The sequence below is a fragment of the Balaenoptera acutorostrata genome, chromosome 1, assembly GCF_949987535.1.
Source record: "Balaenoptera acutorostrata chromosome 1, mBalAcu1.1, whole genome shotgun sequence".
In the NCBI taxonomy this organism is placed as follows: domain Eukaryota; kingdom Metazoa; phylum Chordata; class Mammalia; order Artiodactyla; family Balaenopteridae; genus Balaenoptera; species Balaenoptera acutorostrata.
The window spans coordinates 45,932,310-45,959,115 of NC_080064.1; the positions used below are offsets into that span (position 1 = coordinate 45,932,310).

At 50.1% G+C, this 26,806-nt stretch overlaps 1 protein-coding gene across 3 annotated transcripts; it reads right to left on the reverse strand.

Moving 5' to 3' along the window:
- Positions 1-241: 241 nt before the first annotated feature.
- On the reverse strand, positions 242-26,698 carry LOC103000848 (NADH-cytochrome b5 reductase-like). Of its 3 annotated transcripts, XR_009009741.1 has the most exons (8): positions 26,643-26,698; positions 21,374-21,649; positions 20,304-20,452; positions 17,191-17,278; positions 13,323-13,427; positions 9,300-9,503; positions 5,192-5,504; positions 242-488 (listed from the first exon to the last, which is right to left on the reverse strand). XR_009009741.1 is itself a non-coding variant. In XM_007164407.2 (7 exons), the coding sequence occupies exons 2-7, from the start codon at positions 21,563-21,565 to the stop codon at positions 5,301-5,303; spliced, it is 942 nt and encodes a 313-aa protein (XP_007164469.1). In that variant the 5' UTR covers positions 21,566-21,649; positions 26,643-26,698; the 3' UTR covers positions 242-5,300. The 3 variants fall into 3 exon arrangements, 2 of the variants coding, with proteins under 2 accessions (XP_007164469.1, XP_007164470.1); XM_007164407.2 differs by having other exon boundaries at positions 242-5,504; XM_007164408.2 differs by lacking the exons at positions 242-488; positions 5,192-5,504 and adding an exon at positions 6,212-9,124.
- Between the last annotated feature and the right edge of the window lie 108 nt (positions 26,699-26,806).

Here is a 26,806-nt window from a genome sequence, read left to right on the forward strand (position 1 = left end):
CCTCTGGCTGGAATTATGTCATCCACGTGCGGCTCCTGGCGGGCTGCACAGATCAGAAGCTCTGAGGGGCAGCTATCTATGTCTTTGATTAATAAAAAATGGGAAATAAATTAATAATGACTTAATACATGCAATTTGGGATCAAAATCTTCCAAAGCATGGGGAAAATAACAAAAAAGGGAGTTCTTTTTTTAAAAATAAATTTATTTATTTATTTTTATTTATTTATTTTTTTGGCTGCATTGGGTCTTCGTTGCTGCGTGCGGGCTTTCTCTAGTTGGTGGCGAGCGGGGGCTACTCTTCGTTGCGGTGCATGAGCTTCTCATTGCGGTGGCTTCTCTTGTTGTAGAGCACGGGCTCTAGGCACACGGGCTTCGGTATTTGTGGCTCGCGGGCTGTAGAGCGCAGGCTCAGTAGTTGTGGCGCACAGGCTTAGCTGCTCCGCGGCATGTGGGATCTTCCCGGACCAGGGCTCGAACTCTTGTCCCCTGCATTGGCAGGCAGATTCTTAACCACTGCACCACCAGGGAAGTCCACAAAAGGGAGTTCTTGATAGTGACAAGTTTGAGAACAAGTGCCGTCATCCAGAGGCCAGCATGAGCCGGGCACTGCTGGGGAGGGCCTCCAGGGAGAGGAGAGAAAGGGGGCTGGTTCTCACACTCGCTCCGGGCCTGGCACTGTGCTTGGGCATCACATACGTTTCCCTCATCCTCACACAGTCCTGGGAGATGGCGGTACCATCTCCACTTTATAGATGAGTAAGTAAACTGAGGCCCAGAGAGGCCAAGTTACTTGCCCTGTATACCTACAGCATCAGTCAGAGATTTGAACCTAGGTCTGCCTCACTTAAAAAATGAAAACAAAACACAATAAAACAAAACAAAAAGTCCAAAACTGTGGTGTCTGGAAAGTCACTCTGGTCTGAGTTTACGAGGAAAAGAAGAGGGACAAGCAGAGGGAACAGCATGTACGCTATGGGTGCTGGGCATGGTCTATACTATTGACTGTTGTGACTAATCAGGGCACACGGTAGGTACTCGCAGTAGTTTCAAATGAAAGACTGAAAAGCTTGGAGGCATAAAAGGGCACAGCCTACCCTGAGGTGGGAGAGAAGGAATGAATGTTTTTAAGCCTCTAGTTTCTGAAGCACTTTGACCAGGCATATTTAATCTTACTTTAACAAATCTCTAAGTATGGAACTATTTCAAACACAGAAAAAGACAGAACATTAATAAAGCAGACAACGGTGAACCCATCACCCAGATTTACCAGATGATCATACTTTGCTATATTCATTTCAAATATTTTTATAGTAAAGTGACACAGATAAAAGCCCTCATCCCATCCCATCCCCCTCCCTTCTCTCTGTCAGAGGTCACCACTGTCCTTGAAGTTGGTGAATCTCCTTCCTGAGCGTTTGGTATTATTTTGTGTTTTTAAACTTTACTCACTTTAACAGCTGTATGGTATTCCACTGTGAGTCTACATAGAACAGTGCATTTCTCCATTTTCTTACCGAACATATAGGTAGTTTCCATTCTTTGCGGTTTCAAACAGTACAGCAGTCTAAGTCTTTATACACGTCTGATGGTGCACCCTCGTGTCACATACAGCCTTTATGACAATTGCAGTATGTACCCCTGCGTGACCTTGGAGAACTGTTTAATGTCTCAGAAACTTAGTTTCCTCATCAGTAAATTGGGGTAATAAAATAGCATGCATTTTGGTGACGACTGCATGCTTCAATGTAGGTGAAAAGCCTTTTGCAACCTGTAAAGGACTCCATGAAATGTTAGCTGTTTATCATTCAGGTGTTTGACATCCAGGATGTACTGAGCACCTTTCCACGCTGGGGACACAATGAACAGGGACGACCCCTGATGTGCTCACATGCATAAGAGACAGTTTGATGGGTGTAGCAACAGAAGAACGCGCAAGACTCTGCTCAGTAATCTAGCCTGGAGTATAGAGGCAGGCAAGGCTCCCGAGAGGCAGTGACACTAAGCTAAGTCCTCTAAAGACAAGGAGGCTTAGGCGAGTGGAAGATGGGAGGGTGGAAGGCTGGCCCAGGCAGAGGGAGCAGCAAATGTGAAGGGACTGAAGGACGCAAGAGAACGTGCTTGGAACATAAGAGTTGAGGGGAGGGGTAGTCAGACAGAATCAGCCTGGAGAGGTAAGCAGAGCCAGGATGCTGTACCCTGAGGGCAGCAGGGAGCCACTGAAGGATTTAAGCAAGGGAGTGACAGGCTCAGATCTGCGTGTTAGAAGAAGCAGTCTGAATAAGCTCTGGAGAGCTGCAACACTGTACTCACACTCAACAACAACGTATCCTACACTTAGAAATTTGTTATGAGGGTAGATCTCATGTTAAGTATTGGGTTGGCCAAAAAGTTCGTTCCGATTTTTCCATAACGTCTTACGGAAAAACCCATACGAACTTTTTGGCCAGCACAGTGTTATCACTACAATTTAAAAAAATGGGTCTGGCCACAGTGTGAAAGGGGGTGTAGGGGAGAGGCCGGAGGTTGGAGGCTGAGGACGGGAATGCTGCAGGCAAAGCATGATGAGGGCGGAACCAAGGCAGCCATTGATTTTGCCACCAACGCCCTGACAGCATCACCAGGAGAGATGGGAGGAATGGGCCAGCTCACCCTGAGCTGGGAACCTCACCCTGATTCAAAGAGGTTCGTGCTCACGCACTCCAACTAGTCCCCTTCTTGGACTCACTTATCATCTTTCGAGGCACAGGACCCAGCCATGAGCTCTCAAGTTTCCGGATGGTATGAGCCCTTCGGCATCTTGGCACCAAGGGCGTGGCTGGGTCTTCACCAATGTCCCACACGGAACCCCACCAGCATCTAGACCGCACAGATCCCACACGGAGTGAGGGGAAGGGCAGAGTGACACATTCTAGGGTAAGAGGGGCTGTTGGTTATCACTGGATGGTAATAGCTAAACATCAAATATCTAAAATGGGAAAAGACAGAAATACAGACCCAGACCCCTCACCCCCTAAGTGGGGACCACCTACCACCCCTAACTGTGCGTGAGAGGCCTCTACCCTCAGGGCAGTGGTGCGCCCTGGCCTCCCCTAGGCCAGGCTAGAGCATTGCCATCCATTCTCCTAGCGCGCCGTACTTCCCTTTTCAGCACACTCATCCCTTTTAGAATTACAACTTTAATTTCTGCCTTCCTTGTCGGACTATAAGCTCCCCAATGGAGCTTCCCAGAACCGTACCCACCTTGTTCATTGTTCTTCCCTCAGTGCCTAAGAGTCTGGCTCCTAACAGGCCCTCCAGGAGTATTTGTGAGTAGAATCAATAGGACACACTAACTGAGGGAGAGGAAAGGGTGGAGGAAGATGCATAGATTCAGAGGCCCTGAGAAGGAGTCTTGCTCAAGTCACAGGAGAGGCCGAACGAAATCACAGTTCCTGCTCAGGACCTCTGCCTCTCAGGGAAGGGCCTCCCCACTGATTATGCTATGCTGAAAAGAGGCTTTGCAACAGACCAGCATTTCCTGAAGTAGTCCATGGAATGCTGGTCTCAAAGTGTTCTCTAATTAAATAAGCTTGGGAAACTCTGGGTTAAGTAAAATGAAAAATGTTTCTTCACCACTGGACTTTTCAGAGCCTTTAATATGCTCGTGTGTACGTGATTCCTGGTGAAGGTCACATGCAGTATTCCCCACATCTATTTGACCATGGAATTCTGTCTGTGAAACTTGGTTTGAAACCTTTGGCACCATCCCCCAACTGCTTGCCATAATTATTTATTGAACTTGGCACAGCAAGGAGATTTGTTGCAACTTTTTGGGCAGTGCAGGAAAACCCTGTTTCACAAATGAAAATGACTCCAAGCTCCAAGATATAAATGGGATAAAAACAAAACTGTTCTGGTTGGAAGGGGGCCTGGAGATCCCACCTGGCCATTCCTTCACTGCTGTCGTGCCAGGAACTGTAGTGTCCTGCAGAGCCCAGTTTAAAAGTCACTGGTACAGAACTCTGAGGACAGGGCTGACATTAGAGACCTGGCTTCTGACCCTGGCCTTGCCATGAACTGTTTTACCTTGGGCAGGTCACATGGCCTCGCTGGGCCTTGGTTTCCCCATTGATACGATGAGTCTGGTAGATGGGATGCTTTTTGGAGTCCTGAGCTTTAACCTCTGATATGATGAGAGCTGTGATTCTATGACTGCAAAATTCCAACTCTACGATTCTATGGTTCTTTGATTCTGAGATTCCATGGCTTAATATTCCAACTCTGGGACTGCCCGTAGCCAGCCTGAGCTGGTGCAGCACACTGGAGCCCAGGCTACAGAAAGCAGAATTCATTAACTGCGGTGTGCTGCCCAGGATTGCTAGGTTCCCTGCGGAGGGCATATGTCCCATGAAGGATGGAGGGGGCGGGGTGTGGAGGGGAGGGGTGGGGGGCTCAGAAGCAGCAGCAGCTTAGTGGGCAGAGCAGGGAGAAGGACCCAGGTCTCCGGACTCCTGCTCTATCTTTAGATCTCCATAGCAACCATCACCAGGGCGCTGCAGCTGAAGGCACGGCTGAGCTGGCTGCCTGCAGGAGGGAGGGGCATTTGCTTTCACAACTCTTTTGCTGGGGAAAGGACTCTGGGCTGGGCTCTTGAGCCAGGAAAAGGAGACTGAGAGTGAAGCCTTTTGCAGCACCAAAGGCCTGGTGCCAAAATAAAGGTAATCTAGGGCCCCACCTTGTTCTGAGACATGGTCAGGTCACAGAACCCACGACCTTCATTGTGTCAGGCTCACGGCACTGGAGGTACATACAGCAAGTGCCTCCTCTAGCCTCCGCTATGGTCATTCCCTAACCAGTGAGCACCTCATCTGAGCCAGCCCTGAGGCCATAAGAGACACACATCTCCAGGGAAAGCAGGCTTTGGCACAGGCATTACAGGGCAGGGCCCAGTGGGAGCCCCTCTCAAACCCTTGAAGCTGAGGAACCAGGAAAGCCCCTCCTAGTCCTTCTCCTGCCAACTCCTACCCAGCCAGGACCTGGCTCCCTCCAGGGAGTCCTCCCTGACTCCCGGCCGGATACTCTCCTCCCCAAGGTTCCTACAGCTCCATCTCCCTCCTCCCAGTAGGATGCCTGCTTGAGGCAGTCAGGAACCGCGTGGGGTGGATGAGAAATGGAGGTGTGCAGAGGCAAAGACATTTGTCCCAGGTCACCTGGAGAGTTAGCAGCGGTCTTCCATTCATGTCTTTGGATTCCAGTCTGTGTCCCTTCCTGCGTCCCAGTGTCAGGCCCCTGGCCTGGGCTTTAGAAGGGAGGCCAGGCCTAGAAGAGGAAGTAGGAGTCCTCGGCCAGGCCTGCGCTCAGCAAGTACCCGGCCACGTCCTTGGTAAACTCAGCTGAGCCACAGACCAATGCAAACGGCTTTCTCCGACAGGAGCCGACCAGCTCTTCAATCAGGTCCTGGCCCAGGCGGCCAAAGTGGGTCTTGTCCCGGTAACTCCAGGGAAGCTGCTCTAGGGAGTTCTCCTGGGAGGATGAGAAACAGTGGGGGTGACTACTGGGGGTCCTCAGAGTTCACATGGTCAGCTCCTCTCTGGCAAACAAGGAAGCTGAGGCAGAGGGGGTGGGAAGCCAACCTTCACCCAGCCCCACCACGGGCCAGGCACTTCCTCACCCTGGGACTCAAATCACCCTCACAGAAGACTGTGCATAGGTAGTTATCCTCTACAACAGCTGATGCACAGGGAGGAGGGACGCCTCTCGGGGCACACGATGACGCAGGGGCAGCAGCAGGACCAGAACCTGGGGCCACTGCACCTGTCACTCTGGGGGGAATGTTTTCTCACCATGACTGTGGGTCTCCTAGCATCTTTCCAAGGTTATCCATCACCATCACCCTCGGAGCATAACTTTTGTTCATTTAAGATTTCAATTAGTTTGTTGAGTTAACAAATGTTTACTGAGTGGACTCTGTGCCTGGCCTGGTGCTAGGCAATGGGGATACGGCAGCTGCCCTAAACAGACAGGGTTCCTGGCCCCATCTGGCTGTGTGTGTCAGAGATCCCGGGCTGCCCTAACCAAGAGAAGGGTTTATTTCTCTCACATGGAAAGGCTAGAGGTAGTATTCTGGGGGTGTGCAATGCCCCAGGCTCCTTCTCTTTCTGCCCCTCTAGACTTAGCTTGTGGTTTTCATTCCCAGGATCACAAAAGAAAATCTCCACTACTTAGAAGAATATCTTTTAAGTAAACATTTTATTGGAGTATAACATATGTATAAAAATCATAAAGTTTATATAGTTTGGAGAATTTTAACAAAGAGAAGAAACCATGTAACCAGCGTCCAAAACAAAACAAAACCCCCAACAGAACAGGACTATCACCTCTGCAGACCCTATTGAGATGAACTTCTGGTTCCTGGGGCCAAGCAGAGAGACAGGACGGAGAGAGAGGGGTTGGGGCTGGAATCCAAGCTTTGCCACCATTTTCTGGTGAGGAGCTGTGACCTCTCTGAGCTACTGAGATGAGCGCAGAGGATGGGGAAGCGCTGAGAGAGGCTCCATGAGTGCCGGCCTCGAATCTCAGGCGCGCTCACAGAGCTCATCAGACCCCGAGGGCCTCTGAGGACAGTGCTGTGCTGCTGACACTCTCTGATGATCTGCACCTTCTTGCATGCCCTTCGTGCTCTGACCTGCCCGACGGGCCCTCGAGGGCAGGAACGAGTAGGGCCCGTTGGCCTTGCCCCTCCTTCCCAATGCCCGATCCCCCCAGGCCAGTTAGGTTCAGTGCAGCTGACCTTGACTGTGCAGCCAGAGATGCACGGGGTCTGGTTGCTGCTCAAGTGGGGAGGGGACCCATAAACAATGATGATGCAGTGGGGTGGGTGCTAGGAAGCAGAGCCTGGGCCGTGACAGCAGAAACATCTACACCAGCCTGGAGGCTCAGGGAAAGTTCCCAGGATGGAATTACACCTTAGCAGAGAGATGTGAGGGATGAGTGGGTGTTAGGTGAAGAAGTGGGAAAAAGTGTGCCTGGCAGGGGGAACCGTACGAGCAAAGACCCAGGAGCCAGAAAAGCACAGAGCGCTTGCAACCACAGGCAGACCAGTGACACCAGAACGCAGCATGCAGCGGGAGTGGGCCAGAAGGCGAGGCCGTGGAGGGCTGGCACCTAGTCTTGAGAGCGGTGGGGAGCTAGGGAAGGACAGGAAGCAGGGCAGTGGTGTGGTCAGAGCTGCCCTTCCGGCTGCAGGATGAAGGACAAATCGTCAAGGAGTGGCTGGAGCAGGGAGACCCTTGATGATGCTGTCGCTATGGCCCAGGCAGCACCCAGAGTGGAGGGAGCACGGCCAGGCAGGAGGCACCTCTCACTCCATCATCCCTCACCTTCCCCGGCGACTGACAGCCAGCCCACTCGCCTGCCCAACCCCAGGGCACTGGCCTCATCAAAGCCCCGGCCCAGGGTAGAAGGTCCCCTATTGCTGGTGAACTTTAACTCTGCCCTCAAGCCCGGGCTCAAATGCCATCTCCTCTGTGAAGCCCTCTCTGTTTGCCTCCAGCACCCTGAACATCCTCCACAGCACCTATCCCTGTGCTGTCTTACACTGACAAGCAATAAGAGCATGGCCTCGCCACCAACTTGCTGTGTTACCTTGGGCAAGGTTCTTAACCTCTCTGTGTCTCAGTTTCCACATCTATTAAAAGGTCATGATGGCAGTATAAGCCTCCTAAGATTGTGGTGGGGATTAAATGAGTTAACACACATAAAGTGCTTAGAACAGTGCTAGGCACAGAGAAAGTGCTCGATGAAGGGGAGCCCTTGTCAGCCATCTCTGTGGCTGTCTCCTCATATACAGATGAGCACCTGGAGGGCAGCAAGAGGTCATCTTCATTTTTATTTATTAAAAAAAACATTTTTTTTGGCCGCCCTGTGTGGCATGTGGGATCTTAGTTCCCTGACCAGGCACTGAACCCCCGTCCCCTGTAGTGGAAGCACAGAATCTTAGCCACTGGACGGCCAGGGACGTCCCATTTTCATTTTTAAATCCCTGGCTCCTGGCACGTGGTGGGGGAAAGGAAGGCTGGCCAACAGCCAGGGCAATTCTGCCAGGTGCCTGCCTTCCTGCCACCTTCCCTGACCAGCTCTTGGGCAGGGCTGAGCGTGCTCCCGGCAGGAGTGGCCCTTCCCTTGCCCCTCTCCCCTCTGCTTCATCCCTGACCTTGGGCACTGCTGTCACTGCTAATGTTCACCAAGCACGACCCCCTCGGTGTTCATGCCACTGAGCATTCTGTCCCATGCACAGGCCTGTGGACTCTGGCCCCTGGGGACCTCAGGGCCTCTGGTTTCCTGACACCCTCCCCCACCCAGCCACAATGTCGAGGATCATGTAAGTCTTTAGGGACACTCTAAAGCTGTCTCAAGAGGAAACTGATGACAAGGGTGCTCCAAAGTACAGGGCAATGAGGCTGACCCTGACCAAGAGAATGGAGGGGAGGCACCAGCAGGGAACCTCAACCCAGGGCGTGCAGGAAAGAGAAATAAAGCTACAGACTAGGCGAAGGCCAGTGAACAAAGATAGCTGAGGGCCTGGCTTGGGGTAAGGGGCAAGACAGACCTCCATGCTGCGGCCCTGTGGGGAGGGCCCAGAGGGGTGGCTTGAATGAATGGAGGGGATGGGGAACCAGAGGGAAGAGGGCTCAGGAGGCAAAGCCGCTTCCAGCTAGAGTGGCTGTAACTTGGAAGATTTGAAAGCAGCTTTGTTCCCAGGCAGGAACAAAGTGATGCGGAAAAGACCCTAACAAATGCAGTGAACTGGATCCGGTTCACTCCACCCACCATTGCCGGGGTGAGTGCCTACTCCGTGCCTGGTGCTGTGCAAAGCACTGAGAGCGTGGTGATCCAGACACGTGGTCCCTGCCTCAAGGAGCTATCACAGCCAGAGGACGTCTGTGCCTGGCCCGCTGATTCTGCAACCAGGTCCCCCGCCCATACAACAGAGGATGCCAGAGGGCGGATGGCAGGCAGCATAGCATGGTGGGTGAGAGCTGGCACTCTGGAAGCAGACAGTCTCGGGTTCATATCCTGGCTTCACCCTGTCTGGCAGCACGACACCAGCTGGTGCCTTCACCTCTGAGCGTCAGCTTCCTCATCTGCATAATGAACACGGCAACACCTGCCTTCCTTGCCAGGCACACACTGGGGGTTCCACCAGTGGCAGGGATGACTATTACGGCACGGGGCAGAGAGCCCACAGCGTGTCCTCAAGATGGGTGCAGGGGACAGTAGAGTCTCAATCAGGGAAGGAAATCATCCCCCTGGGCTCACCTGGCTGAGTACAAAGAAGGTGCGGACATTCCAGAAACGAGCCTGCTCCCCGAGGAAGGTTTTCAGGTAGATGCCCTCAAAGGTCTTGAAGCAGCCGACCAGGGTGATGAAGGTCTCATCCTCTGCGTTGTCTGTGATGCTCTGCAGGATGGGCACCATGGGGGCCAGGCCAGTGCCAGCAGCCAGCATGAGGAGCTCACCGTACTAGGGAACAGGACGGTACATGACAGGGGTGGGCTGGGAAGGGGTCTGACCCCACCCATCCACTATGGGGGCTTTTCTTGGGCTTGCTTGAACTGGATGGCACTGCCCTTCCTGGGTGTCCCACCCATCTGAGTTCGCCTCTCTACCTCCTCCAGAAAACCATCCTTGCCTGTGAAAGGCTACAGCTTCTGAGGTCTATGGAACAGAAGTCATGGAATCTGGAGGCTGAAAGGGAACATGATGGTGCAGTCATCCTGCAAGTGGCTTGGCTGCCTTCTAAAGCATCCCCACGGGACTCTGCTTACATACTTCTGCTGATAGGTAGTCCACTACCTCCCAAGTCTGCTGCATTACAGACTGACTCCCCTTGCCAGGGAAGGCTTCCCACCTCACACTGAGCTGACACCTGTTCCCACCAAAGCTTTGCCCTCCCACCCTCATCCCAGCCCTGCCCTCCGGGCTGCTTCCTCTGCCCCAGGGCAACCCTGCAGAGATCTGGGGGCCCTGGCTTGGACCCTGAGCCTGCTCGTCTCTAGACTAAATGAGATACTATACCTCAGTGCCTGGCACAGAGAGCCAGGCAATCAAAGTGAGCCCCCAAGAGGCACCTGTTCCATCAGCTCCCCATCACCGAACCTATTTCCTGGCTCTAGGCCTCCTTAAGATCAGTGCCTAGAAGGTTAGTGCCTGACCCGCACAGTGAGGTATTCACCGACATCTTCTAGAGATTGGGCCTCTGTGCGCAGTCTGAGTGTTCACCAGCTTTAGTGACAGCCGCTGCACACCACACTACTGCATGGAATGCTTCCTGGAGTACCAGGAGTCATGTAGATCTGGGGGTAAACCCCCAGTCATGTGATCTGGGCAAGTTCTTTCACCTCTCTGAGCCTTGGTTTCTTCACTGGTAAAAAAATAACAGCACCTCCCCAGAATAGCACCTATCTCAGAACTGTCATGAGGATTAAAGAGATGACATAAAGTACCTGGTATGGGACTTCCCTGGTGGCACAGTGGTTAAGAATCCGCCTGCCAGTGCAGGGGACACAGGTTCGATCCCTGGTCCAGGAGGATCCCACATGTCACGGAGCAACTAAGCCCGTGCGCCACAACTACTGAGCCTGTGCTCTAGAGCCCACGAGCCGCAACTATTGAGCCCGTATGCCGCAACTACTGAAGCCCGCGCACCCAGAGCCCATGCTCCGCAACAAGAGAAGCCACTGCACCGCAACGAAGAGTAGCCCCCACTCACCACAACTAGCGAGAAAGCCCACGTGCAGCAACGAAGACCCAACGCAGCCAAAAAAAATGAATAAAATAAAATAAATTCTAAAATAAAATTTAAAAAATAATCAAGTGCCTGGTATGGAGCCTGGGGCTTAATACAATTAGATTCCTTCCCTCACTGAGCCCTACTGCTAGTCCATCATCCTGTCCTGTGTTCATGGTCTCCCAGCCTCCCAGTCACGGAGCGTGCCGTGCTCCCCCTTTCTCCCATCACTGCTCAGGCTCTCATCTGGGGAGCCTTCCCTGAGCCAGGGGCAGGTGAGGGGCCCTTCTTGTGTTCCCAAAGCCCTCTGTGCATCCCTCCTCACACTTGTCACACTGTGTTGTTGTCGTCTATTTGTGCGCCTCTCTCCCCATCAGACTGTGAGCTTCTGGAGGACAGGACTCATCTGACACATCTCTGAGCCCCCAGGGTCCAGCACTGGCCTGGCCCTGGGTGAATACCTATGAAAGTCTGTGGAACGAATGCAAGACAGATTCTAATGTGTCAGTCTCAGGGCTGACGTGATCCATCTGCATTGAAGATGGCTGCAGAGTGGCAAGACTGGGCTGCATCCCAGCATCCTCACAGGCGCAGAGCCGAGCCTTAGCCACAGTTTCAGCAGCCAAGTGTTCACGTGTGACACACCATGTCTCTTCCCTCATGGCCGGGCCCTACACCCTCCCAGACAGGAAGTGCAGGGCTTTCCAGTGGGGTCTGTGGATGCCAAGGTAGTAAGACTGGTATGTCCAGGAAGATGGCCTGCAGGTATTCTTTATTTCTTCTTTTAGCTTCTTTATTTATTTTTAAAAATTTTTTTGGCTGTACCAGGCAGCATGCAGAACTTCCCCGACCAGGGATCGAACCCGTGCCCCCTGCACTGGAAGTGCAGAGTCTTAATCACTGGACCACCAGGGAAGTCTCTTTTAGCTCCTTTATATCTGCTGAATTTTTTTTGGTAATGAACAGGTACTGCATTTGTAGTAAGGAAAATACCAATAAAAGCTATTTTTAAATCAAACAAAAAGAATGGACCCACAGACATAGAAAACAAACTTATGGTTACCAAAGGCGAAGGGAGAGGAGGGATAAATGAGGAGTTTGGGATTAACATATATACACTACCGTATATAAAATAGATAACCAACAAGGACCTGCTGTATAGCACAGGGAACTATACTCAATACTTTGTAATAACCTATAAGGGAAAAGAATCTGAAAAAGAATAGATGTATGTGTGTATGTGTATGTATATGTATATATATACATATATATATATATACACACACACATACACACATATATATGTACGTATAACTGAGTCACTTTGCTGTACACTTGAAACTAACACAACATTGTAAATCAACTGTACTTCAATGAAAAAAAAGAATGGAGAGGAAAAATGATTTGTTTTTGTTTTGCATTGTTTTCCTAATTGTAAAGGTAATAGGTACTCATTACGGATAATTTGGAAAACATAAGGAAGAAAATAAAAAATCACCCATAATTCCACTACCCAGAGCTGCTAACATTTTATTGCTTTTTTAAAAAAAATATTTTTTCTGGGGACTTCCCTGGTGGTCCAGTGGTTAAGACTCTGCACTTCCACCGCAGGGGGCCTGGGTTCAATCCCTGGTTGGGGAACTAAGATCCCACATGCCATGCGGTGTGGCCAAAAAAAAGAAAGAGAGGGAAAGGAAGAAAAAAAGAAAGAAAAGGAATTCTTTAAAAATATATATATATTTTCTGTGCAATTTAACTTAGTTTCCTAACGTTGTATATTCAGTTTACCTAGTGTTTGTCACTTGATCTTACAGCTTAAGCATTAACATCATTTATAAACATAATTTTAAAATCCAAGATAGTAGTCTATCACGTATCTGTAACCCAGTGTACTTAACTGTTCTGTTGTTGGATGTTCAGTTGTCTCCAATTTCTTGCTATTATAAATAAAGCTGCAATGAACATGTGCAAGAGGCAGCATTTTGGATTCTTTCCATAGGACAGACTTCAGAAGTGGAAGCACTGGGTCAAGGGTGTGAAGATTCCTAAGACTCCCAGTGCATATTGGCAAACTGCTTTCCAGATATGCACCAACTGATGAGAAATTACTGATTCTTCCTGGAAATGTCAGGGGAGGATGTGAACATGCCGTGAAGATGAGGGGAAGAGCCTTTGAGTTGAGAAGCAGGGGGCTCCCAAGCAGTGAGCCACAGGGTGTATTTAGGGAGTGGTCTCATAGTCCTGTAAATGGAATGTGAAACTGGAAAGATATCTGAGAGTCAGATGGCATAAGGGCCCTAAATACCTAGCTCATAGTCTGAATTTTTCCAAGCAATGGGCAGGCGAGGATGGTTCTGGAACATGGGCAGGCAGTTTTGTTTCTTGGTGCCTATTCCTATCTCCTCCCATGTCCAACCCCAAGGATACTCTTGGGATTAGGTTTGGGCTCAAGAAGAATGGCACAGTGAGATTCTATGGCCTGAAATATGAGAACCACATTCCTGGAAGCTAAGCTGGGAGGGGTCGCCTGAGGGCTCAGTGCGGGCACTGACCTGGTTTGGTTTATAGAAGAAGCCTCCGAAAGGTCCTCGCCAGAAAGCCGTGTCTCCTGCTTTCCAGGACTCCACATACTGGGACATCAGCCCTGTCTGGTAGCACTGGGAGGATACGAAGGGAGACCTCATTAAGACAGGCACATGTTGCCAATACAAACCATGTCAGCCTCGAAAGTGGAGCCCTTCCTGAACTCTCAGTGCTTTACACGTGTTGTCTCATTTAATCCTAATTATCCATGAAGTTGGTACTGTCATTCCCCGTTTTCAGATGAGGCCAAGAAGCTTACACAGTAGGTAAATGGTAAGACTGGGATGAGAATCCGTAAGACCTACAGCCTTAACTACAGAGGTCTCAAACCAAATAACTACAAGGGCCAGGCGGGTAACATAACTGAGTGAAGAACTGGGTATGAGATGACTGATGGCAACTAACAGTCTCAGCGTCAGGGAGACAAGAGTGAGTGGTGGGGACTACAGTAAATTGGTGAGTGAATACTCTTTCTTTTTTTTTTTTTTTTTTTTTTTTTTTTTAAATTTATTTATTTTATTTATTTATTTTTGGCTGTGTTGGGTCTTCGTTGCTGTGTGCGGGCTTTCTCTAGTTGCGGTGAGCGGGGGCTACTCTTCATTGCGGTGCGCAGGCTTCTCATTGCGGTGGCTTCTCTTATTGTGGAGCACGGGCTCTAGGCGCATGGGCTTCAGTAGTTGTGGCACTTGGGCTCAGTAGTTGTGGCTCACAGGCTCTAGAGCGCAGGCTCAGTAGTTGTGGCGCACGAGCTTAGTTGCTCTGCGGCATGTGGGATCTTCCCGGACCAGGGCTCGAACCCGTGTCCCCTGCATTGGCAGGCGGATTCTTAACCACTGCGCCACCAGGGAAGCCCTGAATACTCTTTCTAAAGGAGGAAACCACTCTGCAAATTCCAGTACACAGTCCGCGGGGCCAGCGACGCCGGATCTTCTGACTCTCTTAAGAGGGGCATGAAATCCATATTTTTGTGAAAATTTTCCCATTTTTGAAATGTTGGCAATTAATTCAAAATTTTAAAACACTGTGCAGGCCAAGACCAAATATATTTACGGGCTAGAGTCCACCTCATTTGCAATCTCTGCATATCCCTGCACTGTCTTCTGGCTGGATGAAAAAAGTGAAGATTGTGGAGGGGATTCCTCCATGGGGGAAGGGCACACGGCCCTGACTCTGTGTCAGGCACCATGCTGGGGCTGCAGGGGAGACAGCTGGACCTTAAGCTCCATGGAGGCAGCCAGTGCCTGAATCATGGAAAGGACTTAAACATCTGAATGAATGAACCCAGATTCAGGCCCTCCCTTTAAGGAGCTCACAATCTAAGAGGGACCTAAGTCTCAGACATATACAAGGTAGAGACTACCTAGCCCCCCCGTGAGAAGGATGAAGTGCTAGGAGAGCCCCGAGGAGGTGCAGTCACTTCCAGTGGAGTGGGATCGAGGACAGCTTCCTGGAGGGGGAAGCTAAGCTGGACCTTGAAGACTGGGTAGACTCAAACTCACTGGGGATGCGGGAAGGGCAGAGAGAATTCTGGGCATCAGGTGTGGTATGGTCAGGGGTAAGACAGCCCAGGAAGGGTGTCTGGAGAAATTATAACCAGGGTTGAAGGAGAGACTGGGCTTTGGTCACCAGATATGCTTTTAAGCACCCACAGCTACTTCTGGTACCATCCCTGCCTTCCTTAGGCACCACATGCATAAAGCAAGGGAAGTCTTCCGCTTACCTGAAGAGGCCTGGGGAGGAGGCTAAGTTTTTCTCCTAACTTGCTGGAGGCTGTATTTCAGCGCACACCTTGTTTTGTGGCCCCAGTATCGGGGAGGCACAGCCCCAGGGGTGGCCTTAGTGGCCCTATGGCACAGACAGCACTCAAGGAGAAAGGAAGGATTTTTCTGTGCCTCTGGCACCCACACGGAGCCTGGCACAGAGTAAATGCTCAATACACACTTGTTAAACAGAACTGACACTGAACTTGTTCTTCCACTTGAGATCGTATTACCCCAGGGACCTTGGGACAATGACATCATCTCTCTGGGCTTCAGTTTCTTCATCTGTAAAGTGGGGAGAATATGATCTACTCTGCAGGGTGATTATGAGGTTGAAACGAGGTAATTAAAATAAAGAGCTAGAAGCAGTACCTGGTGCCCAGAAGGTGCCAGAGAAGTGGGAGCTCCTCCTTCCCACCTACATGGGAGGGTAAACCTTACAAAACCCTCCTGCCTTCCCAATTTGCAAAGACATTTCCAGCTCTTCCCAGCCAGCAGCTTAGGGATAATCAAGCATCTCTCTAAAGAGAGGCTTTCCGGTAAACGAAGGAGAAAATCAGCCTTACAGCTGGGAGAGATCCAGCTGCCCTGAAGAACTGTCTCCAGGCTTATCCTTTCAATAGAAACACACCCAGACAAGCAGCTTGGGGAAGCAGGCCATTTGGAGAGGATTTGTGGAATCTCCCAGACAAACAGTTGCGTGGAAAAGGGATCCCATCCAAGCTTATGTGTGAGGGAATAAATACTCCAGCTCTGAAGGCAGGTGGGGATGGTTGGGAGCCAGACACGGTGCTGGGGACCTGGAGTCAGAAGGCCAGGGCTCACCTACCAGCTGTACTTCTTACTACCTGGGGAGCCTCAGGCCCTCCTGGGGCCTCAGTTTGCTTATCAGTGAAATGGGGATAATTCCCGTCCTACAAGGGAGACAAAGGATGTGAAAACTATTCCTAAATATAGGTGTTCCCTAGGATTCCATTTGGGAAATGATCTAGAGCTATGTATTAGGCTGATCCATATGAAACTGCTGTTTCTGTAAGTCAAAAATGTTAGCATGTCAGCAATTTCATGTATTTCAACCTAATTATTTTTGCACATAATTGGACCTTCATGAGGTCTTATACATTTGTTGCCTATTCCTTGGGTCTCTGGGATATTTTGCATCCAGCCCACTTTGTTCATCTCATCTCTACCAATTTCCCCACCCATCTCGGTTGCCCCTACAAGCAACTCTCCTCCCGCCACTCAGACTGGGTACAGTTCCCAGAAGACCCTGCTCTATTTCACCCCTCCCTGCCTTCGGTTATCCGTCCCCCTGGAATGCCACTGCTAACTTGTATTCCTTCCTCAAGGCCCAACTCAAATGCCCCGACCCCTGCCAACCCACCTGTGAGATGATTTCAAGTTACTTTGGCCCCCAAGGTCCTCCACGTCCCATCTTTTGCCTACAAAAGTGTTCCAGGACAAATGACTAACAGTTCCCCAAATCATGCCTCCTTCGCCGCTGTATGTGCTGATACAGCACTCAGAGCTTCCTTCCCACTCCTGAGCTTAAACATAGAGCTCAGACACACAGCTTCCTCTGGGAAGCCCAGCTCACCTTCCCTGCAGCCCCAGCTGCCCTGAGTTGGGTTGGGGCCTCCTGTCACAGCATCTACCACCTTGTACTGCCCCAGTCTGGCCCGTCTGAGGGTGGGCGCCGTGTCTGACTCTCCCTGGACACCCGTGCCCAGCACACAGTAGGTGCACATGACTTGGTTCCCCTTTCCCCAGCTCAGTGCTTACGCTCCATCAATAGGGAAGAAGGTGAGGAGGAACAGCTTTACTTTTCTCAGTCCAAGCCTGTTTTTCGTAAAATCTATCAGGAACATGCCCTCTGTTGGTGGACCAGTAGCCTCCTTTCCCCAGGAAAGGAGGAGATGAGAAAAGGCCTCTTTCATTGTCCTTGCTCTTCCCTCAAGCCAGCCTCCTCCCATGTGAGCGCTGGCTTTTCCCGTGTCAGAGGGAAGTGCCCCACCCTGCCCAAGCAAATGGAGGTCCAGTCCACAGCCTCTTAGAGCATCCGTGTGAGTTGGCTCACCTTGATTAAAACTTCAAAGTATCCTTTTGCGTTGGCAGGGCTGATGGGCGTATAGGCTCTCTGAATTTCTAAGCCATCTACTATCCCTCTGGGAAAGAGAAGCACTCAGTCAGGCAGTCAGCCAGTCATTCAACAAACCCTTAGAGTACCGAATCTGTGCCAGGCTGGTGAAAGTGAAGGTGGGGGCCCAGTCATCCCCAGTGGTCCTCACTGAGGGGAAGGCAAGATGGAGCAGAAGAAAATAGCACTGGGCTCCCCCCACTGCCACGTGCTGGCTGTGAGACCCTGGGCAGGTCATTTAAATCCTCAGCTGCCCCTTCTGTAAAATGGGGACAACTGTCTATGCCCCTGCTGTGTGGCTCCACAGGGGTCACAGATGAAAAAGTGCTTCAAAAAGTACAATGATGGGCTTCCCTGGTGGCGCAGTGGTTGAGAATCCACCTGCCAATGCAGGGGACATGGGTTCGAGCCCTGGTCCGGGAAGATCCCACATGCTGCGGAGCGACTAAGCCAGTGCGCCACAGCTACTGAGCCTGTGCTCTAGAGCCCACGAGCCACAACAACTGAAGCCCACGCGCCTAGAGCCCGTGCTCCACAACAAGAGAAGCCACTGCAATGAGAAGCCCGCGCACTGCAACAAAGAGTAGCCCCTGCTCACTGCAACTGGAGAAAGCCCGCGTGCAGCAACGGATACCCAATGCAGCCAAAATAAATTAAAAAAATAAAAAAATAAAAAAAGTACACTGATGATGTGAGCTATTTTAGGACATCACTGGGGTTTTTCCTGACCTCTCCTAGACCACAGAATGATCAAGATAAAAATAACTATATTGGGCTTCCCTGGTGGTGCAGTGGTTGAGAATCTGCCTGCCAATGCAGGGGACACGGGTTTGAGCCCTGGTGTGGGAAGATCCCACATGCTGCGGAGCGACTAGGCCCGTGAGCCACAATTGCTGAGCCTGCGCGTCTGGAGCCTGTGCCCCGCAACAAGAGAGGCAGTGATAGTGAGAGGCCCGCGCACCGCGATGAAGAGTGGCCCCCAGTTGCCACAACTAGAGAAAGCCCTGGCACAGAAACGAAGACCCAACACAGCCAAAAATAAATAAATAAATAAAAACAAAACAAACCAAAAAACAACTATATTTAACAAGCGTTTAACATTTATCAAACACGACCGCATGCCAGGAGCATCAGAAGTGAAAGGATCCTCAAAGGTGCCCTAGTCCAAAGCCTGACGCCATGCATGAATCCCCTCCAGTGTTATCAACAAGGGGGCCAGGAGCACAGTCATGAGTAATAATAAGAGCAGCCATGTTGTAGTAAACGCCTATGATGCACCAAGCATATTATATGCAGTATCTCATTTATTTCAAACAATAACCAAAATGAGGAAACCAAGGCTTCCCTGGAGCACCTAAGCACTCCTCTCTTGAGCCCTACTATGTACAAAATTTTCTTCTTTGAGGTATGCAAAGATTAAAAAGGCCTGTCCCAATGTATCAAAAGTTGGGCAGAAATATTCAATAAATGCTTACAGAACAAACAAGGAAATAACGAACAGAACATATGGCATGGCTCAGATGCAAAGGGCACTGTGACATTTGCTATGACAGAGGTAAAAGTGACAGGCACTCTCACCTAGGGAACCTCAGAAGGCCTTGAGCTCAGAAGGTCTTAAAGGACAAGCAGGCCACTAACAGGTAACAATGGGCAGGAAGTAAAGTAATTCCAGGCAGAGGGAACAGCCTGGGCAAAAGCTTAGAGGTAGGATAATGTAGGGCAAGCCAGGAACTGGCGAGTGGACCTCGGGGCTGGAACAAGGGGCACGTATCGGGGTGGTTGGGGGTGGGTGGAGAAGAACTTGGTGGGCAAGGAGGCGGGGGCCTTGGGTTAGAGTGTCACTGGGGAGGCACTGTGGAGTACCAGAAGGGGGCTGAATGAGGAGGGATGTGGTCAGCTGCATGTGTTAGGAATGTCACTGGAGTGACAGAGAGGGGCCAGACTAGAGGCAGGTAGTTCTGGGCATCCCTGACTTATGGATGGAGGGTTGCTTGGGGCTGTGACCTGTCCTGTGGCCCCTCCTGTCCACTGGAACAGTGACCTTTAAGGACCGTCAGCCAGGCCACAGGCCAGAACAAGCTGGGCACAAACACCAGGGGTCAGTGCGAGGCAAGTGACCAGAGTGTGATGAGTAATAAGCTCTCTCCTGGTTTCCTTCCTCGTCCTCTGGCTATACTTTCCGTCTCCTTTGCTGGCTCTGCCTCCTCTTGCCAACACCATAAATGCTGGAGTTGCCAGGGTTCGGTCCTACCTCCTTCCCTCTTTCCATGCCCCACATGCTCCCAAATGCCATCCAGGCATAACAATATACCTGGATGATTCCCAGATCCACGTCTGCAGCTCAGATTTCTCTGCTGAGCTTCAGACCCAGAGAGTCAACTGCCTGGCAGTCACCTCCATCGGAGGTCCCAAAGGGTCTTGTCCCTGTGTAGGTGGAGGTGGGGATCAAGGTGGGAGGAGAGTACAAATGTAAGCTGGAAGGAAGAAGGAAGTTCAGAGGAGGTGAAGGGTGTAACTCAGGAGGCGGGCTGTTTGGGTTTGAATCCTTATTAGCTGTGTGAGACTGGGCAACTCCCTTATTTTCAACAACAGTGTCTTCTCTATCAACTGGTGCTAATCATTATGAGGTTAATACCACAAGCTCTGGAGCCACACTGCTTGCTTTCAAATCCTGGCTCCAACATTTCCTAACTGTGTGATCTTGGGGAAGTTACTAAACCTCTCTGACTTCAGTTTCCTCTCGGGCATGATAATGGTGTCTACCACACAGGATTTTGTGAGGAATGAATGAGCTTATACATATGAGCACACAGAACGGTGCCTTGGATACTAAGTGCTAAAAAAGTGTTTGCTGTTACTGTTATTATTATTTATTATGAAAATGCATTATCTAGTTCAATTCCAAGAGCTCTCTGAGTCATGTATTACTACATTTATTTTGAAGATGACAAATGGAGGTTTAAGGAAGGTTAAGCAAGTTGCCCTAGACCACACAGCTAGCAAATGGCAGAGCAGGGCTGCAAAGCCTGGGTCCTCCCACTACCTGAGTGTACCGTAGGATGAGGTGCTGGCCAGGCCGCAGGCCGAGCTGGCTGTTCCCAGGTAATGCAAACCGGACAAGGTAGGTGTCCTTAGTGAGTCTGTCTGTGGCACTGATGAGGAAGGCCAGGAAGGTCTCTGGGCTCAGTTTGGAAGGACAGCTCTGCAACAGGAAAAGATTCAACAGCTAGAAGCTGGGACTCAGAGACATGCAAGCATCCATGGGCATCCTCCCCATAAGGAGAGGCTATCAAGGCCAATAAGTTTTCTCTGTAATAGCGTAGTCCCACCTTACTTCCCTTTCAGGCTCTAAGAATGCCAGAACACTTTACATTGGGCTCACCCTGCTCTGAAGCCTTGTATGGCTCCCCTCAGCCCCAGGATAAAGTGCAAGGTCCTTAACTGGACACTCAAGGGCCCTGTGGATGGGCCCCAAGGCTCATTTTATCTCCCAGGCATCAGACAACAGACTTGTCTCTGTACCCCTAAGAATAACTTACGGCTTCCTACCTGTGAGTCTATTTGCTCAAGCTATGCCCTCTATCCAGAACACTCATCTCCAGTGTATGAAAGATCTACCCATCCTTCAAACCCGCTAAAATCCAGATTTGCACAATTTAGAAATTGATGGGACCTTACGGATGATCTAATCCAATATCCTTATTTTATATGTGGGGAAACTGAGGCCTGAGTGGTAGTGACTTATTTGTACAAGGTCACACCATGAGCAGGGACTCAAATTCATGTCTTCCAAGTCTCAGGCCACTGTCCTTAATATTCCACCCCACCTCTACCTCCTCCGGGAAGTCTTCTCTGAATGCCACGACTCACAGATCTCCCTCTCCTGTAAAATGCCCACACCCAATTCACTCCTGGGACCTCCCCTCGCCACCTGCCCCATGCCCCACTCACCAGCTCAAGGCCAGGCTTTGAACCTGGGTCAGTCTGCTTCCATTAAGCCCACTCTTTTCTCTCTGCTGTAGAGAGTCAGAGGATGCTTCCCCGAGCAGGTACACTGCACAGGGCTGAGGCCAGGTGGACGCTGCCACCTGGCCCTCATGTCTGAGGAGCGGCTCCCCCTCACCTGTGTCTCTTCTCCACTCAGCAGGCTCCTGTCCTTGCTGGCTCGGGCTGCCTCCCAACTTGCTAGGTCTCGCTGGTAGAGGTCGAACACGCAGGGCGAGCAGCCACTGCCGCAGCATTGGGAGGGCAAGGGCTCCACCGGCCGAAGCTGCAGCCAGGCTTCCTCCTCGTCGTCTTCCTCCCCCTTGTCCATTGTCAGTGGGCCTTGGTCAGGCAGGGGGTGCGGGCAACTGGGTGCTCTTCCCAGGGTAGGCCCAGGCCCTGCTCCCTTGCCAGCCTGGGAGAGGGAAAACATGTGGTTACACTCTGGTCACCTCTATTCCGCTCATTCTCCCTGAGGCCTGCAGGTGCCAAGCTCTGTGCGAGCACTGGGGACAGGGATGAATCAATCCTGGGATCTGCTGCCTGGTGGGGGAGGGAGGGAGACAGGGCACAGCGATCAGAACGGGCAACCACGGTTTCTTGACCTCTTCCTGTGCTCTGAGGAGTGCTGGATTAAGATTACATAGAAAATCTCATTGAATTTTTAAAATATTTTAAATGATGAAGTACAACATTTATGTACAACTTAATATTTATAAAAGTTATAAAAATAAATTATAGATAAATTATAAATAAAAATAAATAAAAGAACCCTTTTGTAACCACCACTCACTCAAGTAAAAAGAACCTTGCTGGCATCCCAGAAGCCACACATGTGTGTTCCTTCCTGATCACACCCCCGCTCCCCATTACCACCACCCTGACTTTTGATATAATCATTCCCTTGCTTTTCCTTAGTTGTGCCACCTTTATTTGCAACCCTATCCACTATTTATCAGCTTTGCTTAGTTTCTACCTTTAAACAGAATCATATGAATGCATTCTTCTGTGTCTGGTTTCTTTTACTCACCACTGTTGGTGAGTCACCTATCAAATTGCTGCATCTCATTGAATCTTTACAACAAGGCCAGTCCTGGAGGTGTCATTTTATGGATGGGAAAACTGGGGTCTGGAGAGGTTTAGTAACTTACCCAGGGTGACAAAGGTCCCCAAATGATGGCACTGGGACTTTAACTCTGCTCTGTCTGGTTTCAGAACATATTGTTCTTCAATCACAGGAAGACAGGAGGAGGAGGAAGTCATGATGGTCCAGGTGAGAGGTAATGAGGACCTGGACCAGGGGAGCTTCAGGGAGGACGAGAGGACAGGGGTCAATTAGAGAAATCCTGAAGCAGTAATTAACAGGACACAGAGACTGATGGCTGTGAGGTGAGCAGGTGAGGGGGATAGAGCTTCAGGGAAGCTTCAGGGAGGACGAGAGGACAGGGGTCAATTAGAGAAATCCTGAAGCAGTAATTAACAGGACACAGAGACTGATGGCTGTGAGGTGAGCAGGTGAGGGGGATAGAGGGGTTGAAGGGACATCCAGGTGTCTGGCTTGGATCCGTGGGTGGATAGTGGGTCCAAGAGAAGTTGAGTTTTAGGGGAAAGAGGAAGTGGGGGAAATGGTTAAGTTCAGTTTGAGGTACACTGAGTGCCTGTGGGACATCCAAGGGCAAAATCCAGCTGCCAGTTGGATTAAATAGGTCTAGGTACCTGAGTCTGGAGATGGAGCTCTGGGTAACCGACAACAAGGGAGGGATGAGTGGGTAAAGGAAGAGAACAGGCTGGAGCCTCTGAAGGCCTGCTTGGCCTCCTGCTTCCTGCAGCACTCACTGCACTTGGTCCAGCCCTGGTCACTGCAGGTGCTCAATAAATGCTCTTCCAGTCAATGAATCTCTACCCTATAGCATTTCACACTGTTCAGAAATTACATGTTTACGTGGTTTTCTCTTCTTTTGAGACTGTGAACTCCTTGAGGGCAGAGACCTGTTTTTTATTCATTTTGTGAACTAGCACAGTGTACATTTAAAAATATGGATGTTATATGAAAGGAAGGAAAGAAGGAAAGGAGCTTGGTTTCAGGGCCATTAGGTAAACATTGTCTGAAAGAAAGATCAGGGAGGAAAATTTAAATGGTTATGATTTATTTTGAGATGTTTCTGTGAGGGCAGTTTGGGATTTATCAAGGTTCTCTGTCTTTATATGTGGACCTCTACAGTTTATATAGAAATAGACCTGGTCATCTCACCTGTAAGGAAACTATTCACTGAAAATTCCACAGGCAGGGACTTCCCTGGTGGTCCAGCTGTTAAGACTCTGCGCTCACAATGCAGGGGGCCCGGGTTTGATCCCTGGTCAGGGAACTAGATCCTGCATGCTGCAACTAAAAGATCCCGCATGCCACAACTAAAGATCCCGCATGCCGCAATGAAGATCCCACACGCGGCAATGAAGATCCTGCGTGCGGCAAATAAGACCCGGCGCAGCCAAATAAATAAATAAATATTTTTAAAAAATCCACAGGCAAATCAAAGTAAAAGAGGGTCTTCTCTCCCTCTTGTCTGAGAACAGAACTTAGGGGAAGTCTGATGTCCCAGAGCATTATTTGATGTAAATATCACTCCTCTAAAAGCTCCAGTCTTGGACTTCCCTGGTGGCACAGTGGTTAAGAAGCCGCCTGCCAATGCAGGGGACACGGGTTCGAGCCCTGGTCGGGGAAGATCCCACATGCCGTGGAGCAACTAAGCCCGTGTGCCACAACTACTGAGTCTGCACTCTAGAGCCCGTGAGCCACAACTACTGAAGCCCACGTGCCTAGAGCCGGTGTTCCGCAACAAGAAGCTACCGCAATGAGAAGCCTGTGCACTGCAGCGAAGAATAGCCACTGCTTGCCGCAGTAAGTCCACGCACAGCAATGAAGACCCAACGCAGCCAAAAATAAACAAATAAATATATTTAAAAATATAAGTAAATAAAATTAAAAAAATAAAAGCTCCAGTCTTTGATTTCCTCCTATTCATTCCTGCCTCTTAGACACTTACTGGGCAGGGGCTGCTGAATGAGGTGCTGGGACACAAGAGGTGACTGACACTCATCTCTGTCCTGGAAGAGTCATCCACTAAACAGATTAGAACCGGGATAAGAACAGATGCACTGCCTCACTCAGTCCTCTCAACAGCTGTACATAAGTAGGCCATGCTCTTCCTCATTTCACAATGGAGAAAACTGAGGCCAGGAAGCAGGAGTGGTAAAGTTAGTGCACATACCTGGTCTCTTAAGACTCCAGGCTGCTCTTTCTCCCTGGATTTCATGCTCTAGAGGGCAGAGGAGAGTGTCTTCATCTCCAATTCCCAGTGCCTGGCACTGGGCTGGCACAGAACAGAGACCCAACTTGCCAAACTGCCACTGAATTTTATGGGCACCCTGGAGCCTCCCAAGGGCAGTAGCTTCATTCGTGCATAAAGTGCTAGAATCAAGGTGTGGGCCAAGTCTGTGGAAAAGCAGAGGAGCAAACCACCACACCTGCTAGAAGACAGTGAAGTCCCGTTTCTTGGTTACCAATCACTTCCCAGGAGCCCTAACCTTTAAGATCTTTCCCACTTTTCCTGCTTTCCACACCCATTTACACTGGAGCTTCCCATGGGCCCAAACGATGTGCTTCCAGTCTCCCCCTACACGATCCATCAGCACACCTCCCACCAGCTGTGATCACACCAGTCCCCTGCTTAGCAACCTTCAATAGCTCCCCGCTGCCTACTAGATACAATCCAATCTCCTTGTGTGGTGCCCAGTGTTCTCCTGATCAGAACTTGTCCAAGTTCTCTTACCACTTACTATCATTGGTTTTAGAAGGGTAGTTCCTCTGTGTGCAATAAATCTTTCTCTTATAGAGGAAAGAAAACCTGGTTCTACTGCTGGTTCTATCATTTCAGGAAGGTTTAGCAGGTTGAGAACCCCTTGAGGGCAAGCAGGTGTCTTATTCTTTCTGTATTCTACCACCAAGCACAGGCCTGGCATATGGAAGGCTCAGGTGAGTGGTGAGTACTCAGTTTACATATAAGGTCTGGGAGCCAGGCACAGTGCTAGGTGCTGGGATACAGCAGAGGTTAATAAAACATGGGCTCTACCTTCACAGAGCTTGCAGCCTAGCTTAGTGTCACATCAGTTCAACCAATTTTTCTTGCATGTTTTGTACCAGGTTTGTATTAAGAGTGAATGAGATCTGATTCCCTCTTTATGCTGATTTCTTACTCCCAAAAGGTTTTTCAGAGATAAAGTGAGGTAAGTGAAGGAACCCTATTAACTGTAAACTGCTGTACAGTGTGAGGGTTATTTATCCTTCTTTGCCTTAAATTTACTTTCTCCATGTTTTACTAATCCCACTCTCCCTAGTATTTTGGAAATTAGTAGAGAAGCTGGCCACGTCAGTCATGAATTTTAAAGACCAGGTTCACATCTTCTCTCAGCCTCTACCTTTTCAGTCTAAGAAGCCAGGCCTTGACATGTTGTTGCCTCGGCCTGGATGGCTCTCCTCACCCTCAGGCCTTGCTTCAAGGTCACCTGCCCTCAGAGCCCTCCCTGAACCACCCCCTTCTCATTCTCTAGAAGGTACCCTATTTGCTTATTCATCACATTATTATGTACTCATTCATTAAACATATATTTACTATGTGCCAGGCACTGGTCTAGGAGCAGGCTTCACAGCAGTGAAGAAACAAAAACCCTTGCACTCATGGATCTTATATTCTAGTGAGAGCGTCATTAAATAAGATCAAAATAGAAAACATGTTATGTTAGTGTTAAATACTGAAGACAAAAATAACTGGGGAAAATGGATATGAAGTGTGGGTGTGTGTTGCAATTGCTATTTATTTACTTTGCTTGCTTTCTGTCTGTATCTCCCACTAAACTGTACGCTCTACACCGCACAACTGTTTTATTCACCAGTGTAAACCCGATGCTCAGCAGTGCCTGACACTCAGTGGGCATTTGATAAATACGTCTGCGCAAGGAGCAAGGTACACCTCCGCCGCTCTGGCCCTGCTTCTAGGAGGCGAAACGCGACATTCCGAGGAAAGGAACTAACTTTGGGCGCTGGGGAGGAGGCGTGCAGTGCAGCGCGGTCGATGCGGCGCCGGCGTGGTGCCAGGGCCACGCTCAGGCTCCGCGTGAGAAGGGCTGGAGAGGCAAGGAAATTTACGGCGTACCCACCGCGCGCCGGGTGCTGAGCGGACGCGCTAGTTTAGGCATTTCTATCGCTATTTTTACAGCGAGTGACTTTAAGGCTCAGAAGGAAGTGCCCTGTCCAAGCTCCAATTGCTCGTAAGCGATCAAGGTCGTCCCGAGTTCAGGCTTGAAGTCCTGAAGCTCTTCTCCTAGTCCCCTTGCCCATCACAAGCACTCACCTACTCTCCTGCGCTTCCCCGGGGAGGTAGGCAGGGTTCCACTTGTGGGAAATTGCTGACGGCCTGCAGGGTGGGGCAAGACAACGATGCCCTGACGATGATTGGTTAAAGTGGCTGCCACTTATAAAACGAGTCTCGGCGTTCGGCTCCTTTCGTTCCCAGCA